The sequence below is a fragment of the Dermochelys coriacea genome, chromosome 3, assembly GCF_009764565.3.
Source record: "Dermochelys coriacea isolate rDerCor1 chromosome 3, rDerCor1.pri.v4, whole genome shotgun sequence".
Taxonomy (NCBI): Eukaryota; Metazoa; Chordata; order Testudines; family Dermochelyidae; genus Dermochelys; species Dermochelys coriacea.
The window spans coordinates 32,162,178-32,180,173 of NC_050070.1; the positions used below are offsets into that span (position 1 = coordinate 32,162,178).

Here is a 17,996-nt window from a genome sequence, read left to right on the forward strand (position 1 = left end):
TGGTCTCGGAGATCTGCGCCCTCACATCAGAACTTCCATACACAGTCTTCTTTAAGGACGAGGTGCAGGTACAACCTCACCCTAGTTTCCTCCCAAAGGTGGTTTCCCAGTTTCATAGCAATCAGGCAACCTTCCTATCCGTTTTCTATCTGAAACCACATGCAAATAGAGAATTACAGCAGCTTCACTCATTGGATGTTAGACATGCCCTAGCATTCTACATAGAAAGTACCAAACCATTCCATAAATCCACCCAATTGTTTATCGCGATAGCTGACAGGATGAGATCTTCTCATCTCTGGTCAGAAAATTTAGTCTTGGATCACATTGTGCATTTGCAAGTATTACGAGCAGATGGTGTTCCACCACCAGCTATCCTGACTGCCCACTCCACGAGAGCACAAGCATCATCAACGGCATTCTTAGCTCACATCCCTATTCAGGACATTTGCAGAGCAGTGACTTGGTCATCAGTGCATATGTTCTCTTCTCAGTACGCCAACAGTCTAGGGACGATGCCAGATTTGTCTGAGCTGTTTTGCAGTCAGCATGTCCATGAGCTCCAATCCCACCTTCTATGCAACTGCTTGGGAGTCACCTACAGTGGAATGGACATGTACAAGCACTCAAAGAAGAAAAAACGTTTACTAACCTTTCTGTAACTGTTGTTCTTTGAAATGTGTTGCACGTGTCCATTCCACGACCCATCCCCCTCTATGTCGGAGTTGCCTGGAAAGAAGAAACTGTTTTTTTCCACCAAATGCATCCGATGAAGTGAACTGCAGCTCACGAAAGCTTATGCTCAAATAAATTTGTTAGTCTCTAAAGTGCCACAAGTATTCCTTTTCTTTTTGGTGGTACACTGGGCCCTTTATACCTGCACTATGAGCATGCAGCACCAGAGGGCGCCCAAGCTGCCCTGATGGGTTTCATCGAGGGAAAAATTTCCATCGACTGTGCTTGGGGCACACACACACACACCAACAGCGGAGTGGATGGGTGCAATACATCTCGAAAAACAGTTATGGAAAAGTTAGTAACTTTTTTTTTTAAACTCTTTCTGGTACCTGTTCTGAGATTGAGGCCAGGGGCAGATCCTCAGCTGCATCTTCTGTAAAAGAAGAGATTGCTATATTATGTTTAAACTCTTCAGAATTCTCTGTTTTGATCAGCTGACTACTCCAACTCCTGAGTTATGCACTAAGGGAATTTGAACTGGTTAAAAATATAAAGATTGCTTTTCTGTGGCATAAATGAAATAGTAGCAGGTGGAAAACAGTCTTTGGGAAATTTGGTCATGGATTCCAGTGAGAATTGAACTGCAGGTGATGATGTGTCTCATTTTGGATAAGGTTTGAGTATTCCTATCTTACCTCCGTTGGTGATAGCCACACCATGTATGCTGTAAGAATAATTTAAAAATATGTAGATTTTGTGTGTGCATGAAGTTAATGAAGTTGGGAATTGAATTTAAGTCTAAATGCAAGATGTTCTGCGACCTAAACTCTAGTAGACCAAGAAGTCAACCTATCCTGGTGTTTACTACACTGGAAAAATCATACTGATGAAGTATATAGGGAAAGTTTGAACTAGTACATTCATTTGAATGCATTGATTTTAGGCTTCCTGTTATCATAAATTTGAGTCCTGATTGAACTGAAATCTTCAAAATGACTTGAGTGTGCAGTAGAAATCATTCTCGGCACTTTTTAAGCTATTGAAAGATTACATTAGCAGTTCTTAGGGAAAGTAGTTGGTATATAGTGTGCTTTTCAAAAACTGAATAAGGGAACATCACAATTCTTTAATACTCATTTTATTATCACTGAAATAATGGTTCAATGACAGCTACTGAAGAATTGAGTGCCTCCCTTCTCTTTTAAAAAAAAAAAATCGGGAGAAATAAATACCAACTTACAGAATGGGAGGACCTATAATTTATGTGAGGTGTTGACATTTATGCTTGTAACTATGTCCTTTCGAAAAGAAATCCCAAGTGGGGGTTTTACAGGCAGTTCTTATTTATTTAAATATCATTTTTGTACCATCTATTAGGACATGCAGGTAGAAAATGTACTCCTTTATTCAATATTTTTCTATTCTTCATGTCACTTCCATAAGAAAACCATTTGGAATTCTTTGTCAATTTCAGAAATTTTTACCACAATTTTGACAGAGGACCAAAGCTGTTCTATTTTTTTTAAGTGTGCTTTTTTGTCTGCATTATTGTACTTAGGGTGGTGCAGAAGGGGGTGTGTGCGCCTATACACATATGTACGTATATACTATATATATAATAACCTGTGCTACCATAAAAGATCCTTCAGTCTCTCACTCCAGTGAACTTCAGTTGATAGTACCCTAGAGACAAACTGAATTTAGACTGACAAGAGCCCTTTATCTAATTGCACAGTTATATTATATCACTGATTTTTAAGCAAAGTTTCTCATTGATCACAGTGGGGAGATCTACTTAAAAACTGATGGTATGTTTTTGGGCTTTGAGAAAGTCCCTGTGGGTAGGCAAATCAGTCTGGAAACGCTCAGTACAGACTGATGAAGAAACATTCATTTATATTTTAAATTGTAGTTATAAAATGTAACTAGATTGCTTCACTGTATGTGTTTTAATTGGAATTAGAATAAGTAATAAAATAAATTATTATTCCTACAGTGGACTGTTTTAAAAGCATAGAGTACCTCTCACAAGTTGCTTGTCTTTGAATTACAGACGCATGCCAAGTCTACTGGAGTATTTAAGTTACAACTGTAATTTCATGGGTATCCTGGCAGGCCCATTATGCTCTTATAAAGACTATATTACTTTCATTGAAGGCAGATCATACCAACTGACACAGTCTGAAGCAAATGGGAAAGAAGATGTAAAATATGAACAAACAGATCCCTCACCAAATGTAAGAACTATGATTTTTTTGCAGTGCTGCTATATATATATATATAGTCATTGCATGAAAAGCTTGGTTTGCATTATTCATTTACAGGCATAACTTCTCAGATATATCTGGAGTTTATTCAATGGTACAGTTCTCTCTTTTTAAAAAAAAAAAAAAAAAAAAATCTTTTTCCTGAAAGGTAGGTGTTCTGCATAGATTCCCACTGTTGGGTCTTCTGAACAAAAGAAAATCTTGAAGCTGCCTAATAAGCTTATATGGTAAAATACCACCTTCAGATGAAGCAGTTCATGTGCACTTCCTTACAAACCTGTTAGTCTGTATGAACTGCTTCTGAAAATGAGCGGAAATAATGGGGAAAACTGCATGCATTTTGTCCACGGAAATTGAATGGAAGATTTATAAGCTACTTCAAAGTCTCAAACTTTTTTGTTAGCTTCTTTCTGTATTTCAGGCTAAAACTGCACATTTACATGTAACAAGCCTCTCTGATCAGGTCTTTCTTAGGCAAGAGAGAGCTTTAACATGTTTATAGGAACTTTTTCCAGTCTTAATTTTTTTTTCATTTCTTTATTCATATGAAGGACAAGTAAACAGATTGTTTGTTGTACAGACGCAATACCAGTGACATACTTGTATCATTATACCACACTGCACCCAGAATCCATGCATATTAGGGTATGCTAATTTTATTTGCTCCCTTATCAGAGTGGGGGGGGTCCAGACACACATGAATGAAAGGCCTGTTGATCATCTGTTGCAAAAGATGCACATATGATTTGAATTAAGACCAATGACTACTGACATTTTGTACATTACCCTTTTTAAAAACTGATCAGTTTCACATTAAGGATGCTAAACATATTTTTCCATCCTCCTACACATGAATTCGTCTGACTATATATATGTACACATTTGAATTTTAGTCCAAGATACAGTTATCACCTCAAACAGATAACAGACTTAAGTTATTGTGAAAGAACTGGAGATCTCCAAATATATTGCCCCCCCGAATCCGCTTCCAACTTACCTTTTCCCTGCTTAATTTTGAATCTTATTTCTGGGCAGGTAGTTGGGAAGTGAGGGTGAGTCCCGTGTGCTTGCCTGATATAGATATGCTTGTGCATATGCCTCAAAGTGGTACTAAACTTTACCACATAAACTTGCTAGTATGCTCTCAAGCATCTGAAGGTCACAAGGCCAATATATGTGTGAATCTATAAAGGATTCTACCCTCAAAATAGTCTAGCTGCAGGTAAGCAATTTCCCTTAATTTGTGTTGCTCATATAGTGCTTGATTTATTTATTTATTTTTATTTTTTTGTAGTTTATGCTGCATTAGCTTCTTGACATTAAGATTAAGATAAACTGTCTGTGCTCCTGATAATTCATGTCCCAACTGGTGTTAGACAAATTTGGCTGCATTTTATAACACCAGTGAATATTGCGTGCTTTTGAAAAAAATGTGGATTATATATTTGTTTACTGCATTTGCTGTATCAATTACAACCTTGATTGTTTTGTTATGACTCATGTTCCAATTCTGTTATATTACTAAAACACTAGCTAAAGATATTTTCTTAGATTCTCATATTAATTTTATTTTTTAAAGAAAAAAATTTAGGTAACTCGTCAAAATAAGAAACTTAATGAGGATCAGCAAATGTTAATATCTTAGATGAAATTTACTATAAGATTCTTTTCATGTCCAATTTTATTTCTATAACATCAAATATTTATGCCAATCTCCTCCTGTACACTTGTGTTCAGTGCATGACATGAATCTAGTTTACCATTTTACTGTGGTAATTGCATGTTAACTGAATCTAGTCAACATTTTTAAATGATTTATTTCATATCTCCCTCCTGTTATGCCTTTTTACAAGCTATCATTTGTTGGTGCTCAAAGTGGTGTCAACATTCAGAAATTAATATCTATCTTCGTAAGTTTACTTTTATTATAGCTATTAGTTATCCTTAAAATACAGGATTCCTGTGGAAAAAAAGTCCCCTTGCTTTGGCTTTTTCTTAGACAGACTATTTTTATATGTTGAAGCTCTTGCTAATTGCCTGCAGTTTTTAACTAACTGATTGTATAGTAATCTCACATGTAGTAAGCTTTATTATAGTTCATTAGTTTACTGAACTAATTTTTGTTTGTGTATCACCCAAGAAGATTTAAACATGAATCCATTCCAATAGAAGTCTAAAAGTTTGCCTGGAAGTTTTAGTTGCTTAAGGCCTGATCCAAAACTCAATGAAATCAGCAAGATTCTTCCTATAGACATCAGTGGGCTTTGGATGAAGCCCTCGGTGCTGAAAGGATAACAAGATTGCCCAACAGAATTTTTTTGTCAGGCTTGGTGATCTCATTTTTCCAAATTCATAATGAAATAGAATTGTGAGATCCCGCTTGGTTGGTCTGTTACTTAATATGACAGTTATCAGTCGGGTACTGGAGCAGTAAAGACCATAGCAAACTTAAACTTTGTGGAGATCAGGGCCAAGGACTACAAAATTGACTTGAATGACTGAACATCTTTCAAGAATGATATTGATACATATGTAATGCTGTGTCACCATGAAGCTATGGCAGTGTCTGACCAGCAAATATGGTCTCAAACGGCTTTGTGTTTAGGTAACGAATAGATCAGATAAATGTTTTTAAGATGAGGGTATTTGTGGTTTATGCTGAAAAAAAGCAGCTTTCCTGTTATATAGAGACTTTTTAAAGTGGAAGATTTGACAAACATTTTAAATGGCAGAAGCTAATAGCAACATCTCATTAGCCCTCCTCTAAATCAGAATTATAAGTTTTAGAAAGGACTTTACTTGTTATATGCTTTGACAGACTACCTGGATAACATGAACTGGTTATTCTGATACTCTTAAGTGAATTCACATTTTTCAAAAGCACACTTGTATAGGAAATTGAGTTGCAGCTTTTGTGATCTTGGGTGAGGATCACTATTCTTCTCACACAAACTAATTCAAAATCTATATGCTATGAGTTAACCTCAGATTCTGTTAAAGGCAGGGACTGTCTTCTCCTGTGTTTGTAAAGTGCTAGAATAATGGGTCACTGAACCTGACTGGGGATCTCTGGGGTTTACTGTCATACAAATAATACACAAGAACAATAATGAAACAGTATTATTAACATAAAAAACATAATAAGCAAAAACGTAATAAAATTAGGACAAGTTGTCTTCTTACTGAGACATTTATCCTAAAATGTACAGTGTAAATATAATATTTAAACAGAATAATTTTTGGACACATTATTTTCTCACACTTGTAGACCAAACTCACCAGCTTCCTAGTTTTATGATTTGGATTTTAAGAAGTGAACTTAGTTCCAGCAAAACTCCCAATATTATCTACATTTCACATTAGACAGCATCTACTACATAGCAGTCACCTCTTGAAATAGGAACTTTTGTTTTCCTTGAAGGAGTCACTACACTTCTTCTAGGACAAGGACTCCGCACTCATCCAGAAGAAAAAAAGTTAAAATTCTCCATAGAGAAACCAAGTATTGCTTAGAGTAAGAAAGACAGAGTCCAGCTTATAAGAGAGAGAAATATTCATTTGATTTGAGAAGTAAGGTTACTTAGCTCAGAAGGATGTTGAAGCTTAATTAATGTTGTGAGAGCACTTTGAGATCTTGAATGAAAAATACTATACAAATGTAGAGGATTAATATTGTTACCAATTCATAAATTATAGCTACTGTCTCTTATAGTAAAGAGTGAATGCCCGTTTTTCAATTATAGATTGGATTTTCAAAGTTAAGTGATCACAACTGTCCATAAATTTGTGTTAGTACAAATGCCTTGGATTTGCGCCCATGTATTTGCAATGACTGTGTGCACATGCAAATAAATGGTTTGTGTGTAGAGATTAGGTATTTGTTTAGGTAAATTACACGTTTCAACATTTGTGAGTAACTTGTGGAAATTCAGCCCTTTGTTTACATCCCCAGAGAACAAGGGATTAATGCTGTTCAGCTTTTCCCTTCCCTTGAACAGGAACTCAGGGGAAGGACTAGAAGAGTGGCTGATGGGAGACAAAGGGAAGAATACTTTTGGGAAATTAAGGCTCCTCACCGAGAAGTCTCAGGATGGAGTTGAACATTAAAAAAGGTTTTTTTCCTGCTTATTTTCTGATAATTATTTTACTTTTGTGATAAACACCAACCCTTGAGGAAGAAACCTTGCTGACTCCAACTGCTTTTCTGCTGAATTATCCAAGCAGTTTATTTAATTCTTTTGAATCATTTCATTATCTTGCTTTAAAACCTCTTTTGAGACAATTCTCTCACACAGTTCTGTGATACGTAAAAGTCACTAACCACACCCCCTCAGTGTTCCCTCTGCTTACCATCTCCCTTCGCCACTAGAAAGCGCAAGAGCTCATGTGAAACACTTAACGTTTATGCAGATATGCCAGTATCTTCAGTAATCTAATCTTAAATCTTTGACAATATGAAGGATGTAAGAGTCACTTAGAGGAAAGAGGTCACATGGCAGTTTTGCAGGTTTGGGTACTTAACATTTTTTTAAGGATTATAAATTTGAAATATTGAAAGTCTGAAGTATTTAACCAGTATTCTTGGCCACTGTTCTATATAGGTTTTTATACTACCTTCATCACCATGGTATCTGAGCTTACCTTCCAGTAGTGCATTAAGCAACATAACTAATTTCTGACACGTTTGTTCTTTCATCCTCTCCCCAGAAGGAGGCGTGTGCACACAGTGGCATGTATTGTTTTGGTAGGGTTTATTATTATTATTACTATTATATAAACATTATATTATTATATAAACATACCTGTTGCTATGTGTTTTTGTTAAAGAAAGCAAGGTGGCTTGTAGTTGGAGTGAAAGGTAGTGAGGTTTGGACACAGTCTTGGACAGTCCTTGAGAAGGTTGTGTCTCCCACATAGACAAGCTTGACTTTTATTGTTGAGAGTTCCATCACTTCACAGGAGCAAAGTTGTCAACCATGGTCTTTGACCTGGTGGTTATGTGGCCTTTTAGGTATCCTGGACCCAAGCCATGGAGCATTTTGAAGATAAGACCGAGACCTTGAAATTGATTCTAAATTCAATGGGAAGCCAGTGTAGAGAGCGGAGGACAGATAAGATTTGTTCACAAATATTTGAGTAGCCTGTTTTGCACTGCATCATTTTGTAGTTGTTGGAGTTTTCTGAGTGCTGGCGGTTTCAGGCCCAAGTATGTAGCACTGCTGTAGGCCAGCCAAAAAGTGAAGAAGGAATGAATAACTGAGGCTCAATCTTTTTTCACCAAGATGGGAAGGAGACTCCTAGCCAACCAGTGCTTAGAGTCAGTGAGGAGTCCAAGGGTACTCCTAGACTACAGACTAAATTGGATGTGAACATCCTGCCAAAGGAGACAACATCATGGCTGAAAACTCTTCAGAATACTTTCCTTTCTGCCCACCATCACCTCGGCTTTGCTTTGGCCAACTGTTCTTCATTCATGAGCTGGTCTCATTAAAGCACTGGCCATCTTGGTTGTAGTGGTGCAATCACATGGGGTGAACGGAAGGTAGAGTGGTGTGTCACTTGCATATTGGTGCCACTAGAGTCCATGTTGTCTGACCAGTTAAGCTAGTGGTTGCATATAGATCTTGGAAAGGACCAGAGAGAGAACTGATCCTTGTAGAACTCTACAGATGAGGGGGTCTAGTAATGGAGGTGCAGTTTCCTGTCACTACTTGTTGGATATGCCTATAGGAAGAACCCAAATAATTTTAGTTCATCACCTTGGATCCCTGCCACCTCTCAGATGATACAGCCATATCTCATGGTCAAAAATATGAAGTACTGCTTCTGTCTGTTGACAGGAGGAGATATCCATCAGTGCCACTAAAGCAATTTCATTTCCATGTCCTGGCCTGAATCCAGAATGCATCATGTCTAGAATGTTAGCTTCAGTTATATCTGCTTGTAGTTAGACTTTTGCTAGCTATGAGCTTGTAAGGAATCAGAGGTTTGACACTGGTTGGGAATTGGCTAGGACTGAAGTATCCATGATGGGTTTCTTCAGTGTTGGTCAGATTTCTGCTCGTTTGAAAGAGGAAGAGAAGATTCCTTCTCTGAATGATGCACTGACCTCATGGCGGAGGAGACTTTAAGGAGAGATTTGAAGGAGTGACTTTGCAGATGTTTACAGGGAGCTCATCCCATGTATTAGGAGCAGCATAGGAAGGAGCATGAAAGTATTTATTTGAAAATGTAGTAAATGCGTGAAGGCCAGCTGGCAAGAACAGGAGCAGCAGTCAGCATCTCAGTAGTGTATAAGATATGAATAGGAGGGATAGACCATGAAGGACCTTAAAAGCAAAGATTAGTAGTGTATTTAATATGCTAAAGCAGAGGTGGGCAAACTACAGCCCACGGGCCATATCTGGCCCATGGGACCATCTTGCCAGGCCCTTGAGCTCCCGGTCGGGGAGGCTAGCCCCCAGCCCCTCCCTCGCAGCCTCAGGTTGCCATGCCATCAGCGCTCTGGGCGGCATGTCTGGCTCCTGCTGGGCAGTACAGTGGTGCAGCTGCTAGTCCTGCCACTCTGAGTGGCATGGTAAGGGAGCGCGGAGCGGGGGGGTTGGATAAGGGGTAGGGGTCTCTGCGGGCAGTCAGGAAGCAGGGGGTGGTTGGATGGGGTGGAGGTTCTGGGGGAGCAGTTAGGGGATGGAAAACGAGGGGGGGTTGGATAGGCATGGGAGTCCCCAGAGGCCTGTCAGGCAGCGTGGGTGTGGATAGGGGTCGGAGCAGTCAGGGGACACGGAGCTGGGAGGGTTGGATGGGGGTAGATCCCAGCGGGGGCGGTCAGGGGACAAGGAGCAAGGGGGGTTGGATGGGTCGGGGTTTCTGAGGTGGGCAGTCAGGGGGCGGGGACCAGGCTGTTTGGGGAGGCACAGCCTTCCCTACCTGGCCCTCCATACACATAGTTAAGAAATACAGAATTCATACATGACCTGGATATGAGGCTCTAGAGACCAAAATGAATAGAATGCCCAGATTACATGCCTGAGTGACAGGCAGGGTCGCGGTGATGTCCATGGGGTCTGAGAGGGAGGGAGTGGTGACTATTTTGGAGTGGGAGGAAAGATTAAGAGCTCTGTTTTACTTATGTTGAACGTAACAATGACATACACAAGGAAATCTCAGAAAGAGAGATTTTAGGGTATGTCTACCCTGCCCATGTTACAGCGCGGCTGTGGCAACGCTGTTGTAGCAGCGCTGTGACGTGTACAGTTTAGATACGCTTTATCACGTGGGGAAGAGCTCTCTCAGCGATAAAAAACCCCACCCTGAATGAGCAGTGGTAGTTTTATCGCCGGGAGTGCAGCTCCTGGCGATAAAGCGCTGTCTGTACTGGTGCTTTTCCGCGCTAAAACTTTTGTCACTCAGGGGTGTGTTTTTTTCACACCCGTGAATGACAGAAGTTTAGCACTGAAAGTGACAATGTAGTCACAGCCTTAGTCTGGGCAGAAGGAGACAGGTCCAGAGTAGAGAGAGATAGAGATCAGCATAGAGTTGATAGTTGAAATGTTTGCAAATGAGACTGCCTAGAGATGAAGTGCAGCTGGACAAGAAGAGGGGGGCAAGAATGGAGAAATGTGGAACCTCCTAGAAAGCTAGAGGGCGGATGAAAAGGATCCTCCTAGCGAAAGGAGAGATTAGAGGAGAGAGTAGGAGGATGAGCAGAAAAGGACAGGATCCTGAAAGCCAAGGGAAGACAACATTGGTTAACTGTGTCAAAGACAGACGACAACTTGAGGAGGAAGAGGGTGGAGCACCTATTTGTCTTTAAGTGGCTGCACACGTGTATTCCATTTAGAGATGCCCATGCCCAGTGTGCCAGAGCCTTCTCTGAAGCTCTACGTTTTGGGGCAGCGCACATGCCCTGCACCTCCTTGTAGCCCCTCCTGAAAGTTATATAAAGGCACTGCCACCTTGAAACCTTCAGTTTCTTTTCTCACCACCCATGGCCTGAATCAGAGCTCCCCAGTAGTTTACCTTAGTCTTTTTTTTAAATGTGCAGTCAGCATGTTCAGCTCTCCTCTTTTCCTGTGAATAATGAGTTAGCAGTTAGTACCCAGTAGTTAGGCTTCTTTTATTGTTTTAATTTTTTTTTTGTTAGTTAATAAAAAATTTTTGGTGCGAGGCACTGTTGGCATGCAGCGCTCACTGGGCTTTAATTACTGCCCATCATATGAAGTGTTTATTCCAGTAGTAACACCCACCCACTCACATGCTGCCTCTTGTGACTCGACAAGGGGCACATTAAAGAGAGGTGAAGTATCTGTGGTTCTTTCAAGAAAAGAATGCAAATTTCCAGGGATCTGCACCTCAAGCAATACCTCCTGGAACAGGCTATGAGACCCACCTCAGCTCCAAGGCATTTGACTGAATGTTTTGCCTTCTGCAAACACTATGCCAGAGAGACTGCAGTGGTGTCATGGCAGACCCCTGGTTTCACACTCTTCTCAAAGAAAAAAGGGGTTGGGCTTCCTCAAAGGAGGACCCATTAAACAGACCAAAGAAGCATTATTTTTTTTCAAAGGACTCAGAACCTCACCAGCACTCCTTGAGTACTCATGGTAGAGGTGGGCCATTGACCTGTGTCTCCCAGTACTACAGAGGGAAAATATTGGTATCATGCTGTTGACTCCAGTACTATCTGTGAGACATCCATTGAGTCCAGTACCAAAAGACACTGTTTCAGCACCAGCATTATGAGTACTGATGACCTCACAAGCTTATGAGGCTGCAAAGGCCATTGCATAGGTGGCGCCTCTTGCTCTTCCCATCCTGTCCCAATCTTTGGCTCAGATACAGAGACTGAGTTGTACCAGAGTCGGTACCTGCTAAGCAATACAATAAAATCTTGACCCTGGCACCTATGCACACCAGTCGGAACTGGTATGATCTTCTGCCTCTGCACCTGTGGCCTCAGTACCATGATACTGAGATGGTAGTCAGAATGGCCACTGACCATAGCTTACCCTTTGGCACTGACCACAAAAATATTTCCTGGTATCAAGTCTCAATGCAATATCCTCCACATCTTGGAGCAAATTTGTGGTACAACTACCATGCCAGCATTGGTTCTGATACTGACCTCTTCACAATGGACTACAGATAAATCAGATCACCTAAGGCCTCATCAGGATTGGCATACTCGATGCCTACTGATCATTATTCAGGTGGCTCCTCATAGTTGGGTTCAGAGTATCCACCATTGACATCCCTACCTAGGCACGGTTGGACTAGCAAGTCTTCTATACCACTCCCAGAAGGAGAGCATTGGTACAGGGAACAGGACCATTCATATAGCTGGTCCCCAATGTCTTGATCACTGGTCCACTCAAAAGGGACTGTTTGCTATGCACCTTCCAAAGCCAGAACTGATTCAGGATGAATCAGAGGAGCTGGTTCTGCCACAAGTGATCTGTCATCTTCCTTGCCTCCTGACTCAGTGACCCTGGATGACTCCTCTCCAGTTCTGGAGGATTTTCAATCTTATTGGATCTGCTGAGGAGAATGGCTGCAGCTTTGGGTATGCAAGCTGAGCTTGTGCAAGAGAACACTCAAAGTTTTGGACATTCTCCAGGCGGTGGCCCCTGGAAGGGTAGCCCATCCTATTAATGAGGCTCTTTTAGAACCTGCAAAGACCGTATGTCACACACCAACCTCCTTAGTTCTTGCAGCTAAGTGCATACACAAATGATACCATGTCCCAGTGCAAGGCTTCAAGTGTTTTTATTCCCATACTGCCCCAAATTTCCATGTGGTCCCTGCTGCCAATGAGAGGTCACATGATAGAATCATAGAATTGTAGTGCCAGAAGGGATTTTGAGAGGTTATCAAGAGCAGCCCCCTGTGCTGAGGCAGGACCAAGTAAACCTAGACCATCCCTTCCAGGTGTTTTGTTCAACCCTTTCATAGAAACCTCCAATTATGGGGATTACACAACCTCCCTTGGAAGCCTGATCCAGGGCTTAATTACCCTTATAGTTAAAAAGCTTTCCTAATATCTAATCTTAATGTCCCTTGCTACAGTTTGTGCTACTTTCAGTAGACATGGAGAACAATTGATTTATAGCAGACCCTAACATATTTGAAGATTGTCATCAGGGCCTCCTTTAGTCTTCCTTTCTCAAGACTAAATATGGTTTTAACCTTCCCTCATAGGTCTGGTTTTCTAAACATTTTATAATTTTTGTTGCCCTCCTCTGGGCTCTCTCCAGTTTATCCACTTTTTTCCTAAAGTTTGGAGCCCAGACCTGGACACAGCTGTACAGCTGAGTTCTCATCGTGCCAAGCAGAGTGGGACAATTACCTCCCTTGTCTTACATATGATACTCCTGTTAATACGCCCCAGAATATTAGCTTTTTTGCAACTGCATCACGTTGTTAACTCGTATTCAATTTGTGATCCACTATAACCCCCAGATCTTTTTCAGCATTTCTACCACCAACCCAGTTAGTCCCCATTTTGTAGATGAGCATTTGATTTTTTCTTTTTAAGTACTTTACACTTATCTTTATTTTTCATCTTGTTGATTTCATAGCAATTTCTCCAATTTGTCAAGGTCATTTTAAATTCTAATCCTGCCTCCAACCTCCAGCTTGGTGTCTTCTGTAAATTTTGTAAAAACACATTGCTCCATTATCCAAGTCATTAATGAAAAGATTGACTAGTAGCGGATCCAGGACTGACCCCCTGAGGAATCCCATTAAATGCACGCTCCCATTTTGATAGTGAACCATTGATAACTACTCTTTTAGTACAGTCTTTCAACCAGTTGTACATCCACCTTATAGTAATTTCATTTAGACCATATTTACCTATTTTCCTTATGAGAATGTCATGTAGGATTGTATCAAAAACCTTAATAAAAATCAAGATATATCACGTCTGCTGCTATCTCCTGCCCATTAGTAACCCTGCCAAAAAAGGAAATTAGGTTGATTTGGCATGATCTGTTTTTGACAAATCCTTTGGCTATTCCTTATGGCCCTATTATCCTCTAGTTGCTTACAAACTGATTAGTTAATAATTTGGGGAGGGGAGATTCAAATCAACTCCCAAAGAAAAAGAGTCCAAGAGACTTGATTTGTTAGGACGTGGAACAGATTTTTCTCCCGGTGCATAGCTTACCAACAGGTGCTGTTAACTAAATATGATTTTGTATATCTGAATTTACTGACAAGCTGCTGGAAGGTGCATGGGAAGAATTTAGGATTTCTTCCTGGTAGAAGACCGCTTGGTGGCCACTCCAGTGTGCGCTTGATGTCGCTTGATATAACTCTGGTATAACCTCTGACAGCCAGCAAGTCTTAGATGATCTTCCTTTTGATGCACAGTTTTTGTTTTCATACAAAACTGATGAGACTTTGCATTCATTTAAAGGCTCCATTTGTTGGGGGCATATTTTTCAGCCCCCAAAGGTGTCAGTATAGGGCACTGCAACAGTGCTCCCAGCAATATTGTAGACAACCTGGATATCCACAAAGGCAACAAGACTTTGAGGAGGAAGCAGAAATCACAGAGAAGGACTCCAACTAAAATCAGCCATCCTGTCTTCACTCAGCGGTGCAGAAGCAGCACATTTGGCTTCTCCCTCGATGACAGTGATAGTGTCACCGGTGATCCATTCTGCTATTTATTCCCCATTTTGGGAGAGATTGTCCCACTTCCTCAGTGCTTAGGAAGCCATAATGATGGCCAAATGGGTCCTGAGCACTGTGAGAATGGGATATTCTGTCCAATTCCTCTCCATCCACTTCTTCTTCACCACCTACCCCATTCCTTTTCAGGGATCCATCTTACAAGACAATGCTCTTTCAAGAAATTCAGACTCTATTCCCACAAGGGAACATAGAAGAAGTCCCCCTTCAACATCAGGAAAGGGGTTTTATTCACAGTACTTTGATCACCAGGTCCAAGAGGGGTCTGAGACCCATATTCCATCTTCAAAATCTCTACAAGTATTTCAAATATATAAGATTTCATATACTTATCCTAGCATCCATCCTTCCCTTGCTAGATTACAGTTGTTGTGCTGCCCTCGATCTCCAGGACAGCTACTTCCATGTGGCAGTATTGCCAAGTCACAAGAAGTTTTAGATTCATAGTGGCAGGCCAACATTATCTATATACAGTGCTTCCTTTTGCCTGTTGTCAGCCCCATGAGTATTCACCAAGTGCATGGCAGCAATAATGGTGGCCTACCTGAGGATGTAAAGGATTCACATCTTCCCTTACGTAGATGATTGGTTAGTGGGAGGCAGATCTGAGCATCAGGTTCTCTGACATGTCCAGTTTATAGTTTGTCTCTTCAATCTTCTGGGACTCATGCTGAACAAGGGAAACTCCATGTTATTCCTGACACAGAAAGCATTGTTTTTCATAAATTCATAGATTCTAAGGCCAGAAGGAACCATTGTGATCATTTAATATGACCTCCTTTATAACACAGGTCATAGAACTTCCCCAAAATAATTTCTAGAGCATATCTTTAAGAAAAAAATCCACTCTTGATTTTAAAAATTGCCAGTGATGATGATGAATCCACCGTAATCAATTGTTCCAGTGGTTAATTACGATCCAATGGCTGGAAGTAGAAGCTAACCAAATTCAGTTTGGAAATAAGACATAGATTTTTAACTGTGAGAGTAATTAAGTTTGGAAATAAGGCATAGATTTTTAACAGTGAGATTTAATTTCTTGTAAAGGTAAAGGTCTACAAATTGTTGTATCAAATAAGATTTTTTTTGTCTTTCGAACATTATGGGGTGTTATAAATAGTTTCCATTATATTCTCCATTGCAGCAGTTCTTTCCATCTCCTGGAAGCAGCATTACTTGTAGATTATTGGATGTGATGAATTCTTCATCAGGCATCTTAATACATTTTAGTTAGGCTAGCAAAATAAAGCTTGCTAAAATCTTGATCTCTGAAGTGCTATCTGTTGATTATGCGAAATATCAGGATTATAGCGATCTTTCGCTCTGCACATCACACAAGAAGGTAAACAACTTGAACAGAGGGCACAGGAGAGAACAGTGTGGTTGAATGGGAAGGAGGAGAGACAGTAATTTCTAAGATGGGAAAACAATATTAATCATTTCATTACTGTATTTTCTGAAGTATTTTCATTCATGGTGGTTGTGAAGTTATCTTGTTATCTTAGATCTTTGTGTATGATTACACAATATTTGAAATAGGACATTGTCTCTGAAAGTACTGGAAAATATTGGAAGTATAGTGGAGAGAACAAGGAACTAGCTATCTCTTACCTGTTCTAACACTTTTTTTGCCAAAATCAGGCCACATTGAATTATTTTCCTGGCAAGTTTAATATTAATAGAATTATAATGGTAAATGTATATCTGTATTTTAGTCTCAATTAAACTATTGAGAGAAATGGAGAATTTTGAATACAAGTAGAGCCTAAATGACTGCAACTCTGTCAATGATTAACTTGTGCATGGACACTTCAGGTGCTTCTTTAGTATATGAAAGATACTTCAGCAACTTACACACCATATGGGACCTTTTGTCCTTGGAAAATAGAGTAGACTATGTATTTAAAACTGCAAATGTTGTGTGTTACTCATTATGTGCAGGGGTGCTGAGAGCCAGTGAACCAAACTGTAAACCCTGTAGACGATAGAGATCACTTCAAGTCAGGGGGTGCTGCTGCACCCCCAGCAGCCCTAGTTTCAGTACCTATGCTTGTGTGCATTTTATAATGGAACCCGATATACTTTTTAAAAAAATAACAGGAGCAAAAGGACTGGGCTTTGAGGGATACTGGGTCAGAATCTGTGCGTCTTTGGGTGAGTTACTTGACCATCTTCTGCCTTGGTCATTCTAGCTGGAAAACAAGGCCTCATAAAACCAGAGGGAAGGATTCCATTGTAAATCCCAGTTATATACATTTAGAAATTGTTATTTCAACATTTCAAATCTTGTATATAATACAATGAAACATCCTCAGCAGAGGTACTTAATATATTGACTTAGACAACATTTTACATCTTCTTTCTAAGAATTACTGAAAGGAACTGAAAACAAGGAGATACTAGTACTTATAGGCTTGAATAAACTGCAACTGATGTTTGAGTGGTATGTCATTAAAAGTGGAGAAGGGGACTCTTTGCCCTTGTCTGTCTGTGGGTTCTGTGAAGAAGATGCACTAACCTCAAATGACCTATAGTATATTGATTATCTTGATGATGACATCTTAATTTTTTATCTGTTTAGATCATTCTTGATACCATTATGAAAAGCAGCATGAACAGTGTTTCCATTTATTCAAGGAATTTTTCAAGGTTCTTAATTGCTGTCAGACTTTGATTTAACAATTCCTCCTTTAAGATGGGATGGTCATAGCATAATCCAGGCAGGAATATTTCCTTTTCCTCTTATCCTTTTAGCTTGCAAATGTCATTAAAAACTTAAATGTCATAGCATGTGTTTATTGGGAAGTGACATACATTTGTACACCTATTTAGGGAAGATCATCAATTACTTTTGTTTCAGGAAGCTTAATAAAAAAGATGATTCACAAACTCTCCTTTATTGCACTTTTCAGATAGCTGTGACACAGAAACTCTTAATCTGTGGGCTCTCCTTATTATTTCATATGACTGTCACAAAAACTTTACCTGTGGAATACAACATTGATGATAACTTCAGAGCTACAGTATCTTTGCCCATGAGGATTATCTACCTGTACGTGTCTCTAATGGCTGCCAGACCCAAATACTATTTTGCATGGACTTTAGGTAAGCAACTAAAAATGTGTGTACTTTTCTTTACAGTTAAAAGTACTGTATGTTGGGTATGAATTTAAAAGAGAGAGTGCCCTCTTGGGGTCTTATTTTAGTAATTAGTAATTTTAGAACATGAGACTTTAGGCAAGGGACAATGAATGAATGGGTTTATTTTATAGTTGCCCATTAACATAAACTTAAGGATAGAAGTGTATTTTGCAAACTAGATTCCACGGCCTGATGAATAGATACCTCAATAAA

The 17,996-nt window shown here is 39.8% G+C and overlaps 1 protein-coding gene across 6 annotated transcripts in view; it reads left to right on the forward strand.

Moving 5' to 3' along the window:
- MBOAT2 (membrane bound O-acyltransferase domain containing 2) overlaps positions 1-17,996 on the forward strand; it is a 194,984-nt gene that overhangs the window by 142,026 nt on the left and 34,962 nt on the right. For all 6 annotated transcript variants that reach the window (XM_038396463.2, XM_043510274.1, XM_043510276.1 and 3 more), the window contains 2 exons: positions 2,732-2,915; positions 17,555-17,747. In XM_038396463.2, the coding sequence (XP_038252391.1) occupies positions 2,732-2,915; positions 17,555-17,747 (377 nt within the window). The remainder of the gene's footprint in view (positions 1-2,731; positions 2,916-17,554; positions 17,748-17,996) is intronic.